Source organism: Hydra viridissima, unplaced genomic scaffold (genome assembly GCF_058129835.1).
Source record: "Hydra viridissima isolate aposymbiotic clone 2 unplaced genomic scaffold, HvirCarnegie_v1 scaffold_9, whole genome shotgun sequence".
NCBI classification, from domain to species: Eukaryota; Metazoa; Cnidaria; class Hydrozoa; order Anthoathecata; family Hydridae; genus Hydra; species Hydra viridissima.
In genome coordinates this window covers 8,760,001-8,762,500 of record NW_028324308.1, presented here as the reverse complement: position 1 = coordinate 8,762,500, position 2,500 = coordinate 8,760,001, and the positions used below count along the sequence as shown (strand labels likewise).

Sequence of the window (2,500 nt, the reverse complement as noted above, 5' to 3'; positions counted from 1 at the left end):
GTATGTATGTAGTAGTTAAATGTAATAAATACTTGCAGATTAATGCACTTAATACTTGACTTGAGCTTGGACCAATCAGCATAAAATCTTCCCTGTATAGGAGTTATAAAGTTATATTTATTTTATTTAAGTTTATGTTTGTTTTTAAGTTAACTTTATGTTTTGTATTTTTATTTGATTTCATGTTATATATTTTTATTTGATTTTTATATTATATATTTTTATTTGATTTTTATATTATATATTTTTATTTGATTTTTATATTATACATTTTTATTAGATTTTATGTTTTTATTTGATTTCTATAATACTTTTATTTGATATTTATATTATGAATTTTTATTTGATTTTATGTTATATATCTTTTATTGATTCTATTTGTTATATTTTAATTTAATTTTACCAACAAAAGGATTGGAAAGTACTAATAAAAACCATTATCCATGAGAATTCAGTAGTATAAACACAACATTATTCTGCAAAGGAAGAACGACTCCTTTCATGTGAATCCTATCAATATTATAAGTATACTGTAGTGCATTTTGTTTTATTGGACTGAAAAGATATATTGAAAGCTTTTCAGAAGAGCATGGATATGTAAACAATGGAATAGGATTACAAAACTTTTTACAGACAAAAGTAATCAACTGGTCACTCTCTAATTTAAAATGATCTATTGATACAACTGATTTATCTTTAAGAAGGACAAAGTTATCTTTGTTGTTTATTGAAAATGTAGTCCCATTATTGGTAGCTTTAAAAAACAAATTATCTAATGTTTTTTTGTTGGGAACAAGTTTGGTTTTCATATTTGCAACTGGTGAGGAAATGAGAAAATTATCAATTTCCGAAAGACGGTTGTAAATTTGTTGCAACGGGTTAGTTGAATTTTTTACGGCTTTCTTTAAAACTTGCAAATAATTCTCAAATATAAAACCTGAAAACTTATCTAATGGACCAAACCTTCTAACTTCTTCTGCTAAATGGATAAGGTTATGTACATTTGAAACAATAAATTCTTTGCCAAAATTAGCATCACAATCTTTGACAAATAAAAGTAATAATTGCTCTGCATAGTCAATGTATTTTGAATACAAATCTTCTCTAGTAAGAATAGTTATGGCCACAAAGTATAACATTATCATATTATATTGTGCATCACATAGACATTTTTTATATATTACTGGCATAATAAAAAGTAAAAACTGCCTATATTCTGTGGCCTTCCACCTTTCTAATTCAGAAAATGATCTAGGTTTTCTGTTGAAATCGATAGGCCAATGATATTTTAATTCACAAAGGTACTTATTTAAATTGCACAGTTGCTTTGATGATACTAATTTCCTGCAGTACTTTGTACCATTTTTTAATAAAAATAACAAACGTCTAGTTACTCCTAGATGTATTAAATGCATTGGGTCTAAAGCAAATTGTGAAACTAATCCAATTTTGAGATTGCTAAGTGGTGACTCAATTTCATATTTATGGTGATTTGGGTGAAACTGAAGCCTAAATGATTCATCAGTTCTGAGTGGTGAGTTTGTATCAGGGAAAACCATCCTTCCAGCCCATTGTCCTGTCTGAATACATTTCTCGCAACCTTCTCTTGAATTAAATGCATTAACACACTTTAAAAAACTTCTGGCCGGTGTGTCACAAATAAAACATCGGACAAAAACTGGTAAACATTTCAAATTAATATAAAAACCTGAATTCATTAATTTGTTTAATTCAATTACAAATTCTTCTAAATACTTGTGTAATGGTGGTTTTCCACTACCACAAAACATTGCAACAATAAAGGGATTATTTAATGGTATGTTATTGATGGAGCATAAGATTGGCCAAACACTGATTATTGAGCTTTTAAATAAGGGCAAACCATCAACATTAAAGTCCAATATCAGACAAGTTAAATTACTGACATCAAATGCCTCAAGTTGTTTTTTTATTCCATTACACAGACCAAGATAAACAAACTTCCCATCTCCAATGCACTCTAGATGAATAGTTTTAGGGATTTTCATTAAAGTCCTAGCATCTTTTGGTAAATTAGGAAAATAATTTTGAAGTCCACTAAGGAGACTAGACAATGCATTTTGTGTTATGTTATTTTTTACTTTCCATTGTTGTAAAAAAGTTTGAACTTCAACAGTAGGTAATTCATTTTCTGAATCACTCTCTGACGACAGAGGTTTGTTATTCATTTTAGTCTCCCATTCCTTGTCACAATCACTTGAATCGCTTTCATATATACTTTCTAAGTCAATGTTATGATTGGTATAAGCTTGGTGCACAATAAGAGAACTGTTTTCCATATTAGATTCATTTTGAGTGTTGTTTTGATGGTTGCTAGGTAGAATTTTTTTCTCTACTATATAAGAAGCCAATTCAAATAAATGATTTTTTTCATTTTCTATTTTTATTTGTTTAATATTTTCTCTATGCTTCTTTTGCCTAAGACGATTATTGAAGGCTCTTTTACGCAAATTACATTTTT

At 27.9% G+C, this 2,500-nt stretch overlaps 1 protein-coding gene across 8 annotated transcripts in view; it reads right to left on the bottom strand.

Moving 5' to 3' along the window:
- LOC149883877 (uncharacterized) overlaps positions 1-2,500 on the bottom strand; it is a 14,727-nt gene that overhangs the window by 3,991 nt on the left and 8,236 nt on the right. For 4 of the 8 annotated variants that reach the window (XR_016455687.1, XM_090097921.1, XM_090097922.1 and 1 more), the window contains exon 3: positions 37-92. The exons of 2 other annotated variants lie outside the window; for them this stretch is intronic. Coding sequence is in view for 5 of the 6 variants with exons in the window: in XM_090097921.1 (XP_089954047.1) it covers positions 37-92 (56 nt within the window). In the remaining variant the exon portion in view is untranslated. 2 more of the 8 variants (XM_090097920.1, XM_090097919.1) reach the window with 2 other exon arrangements.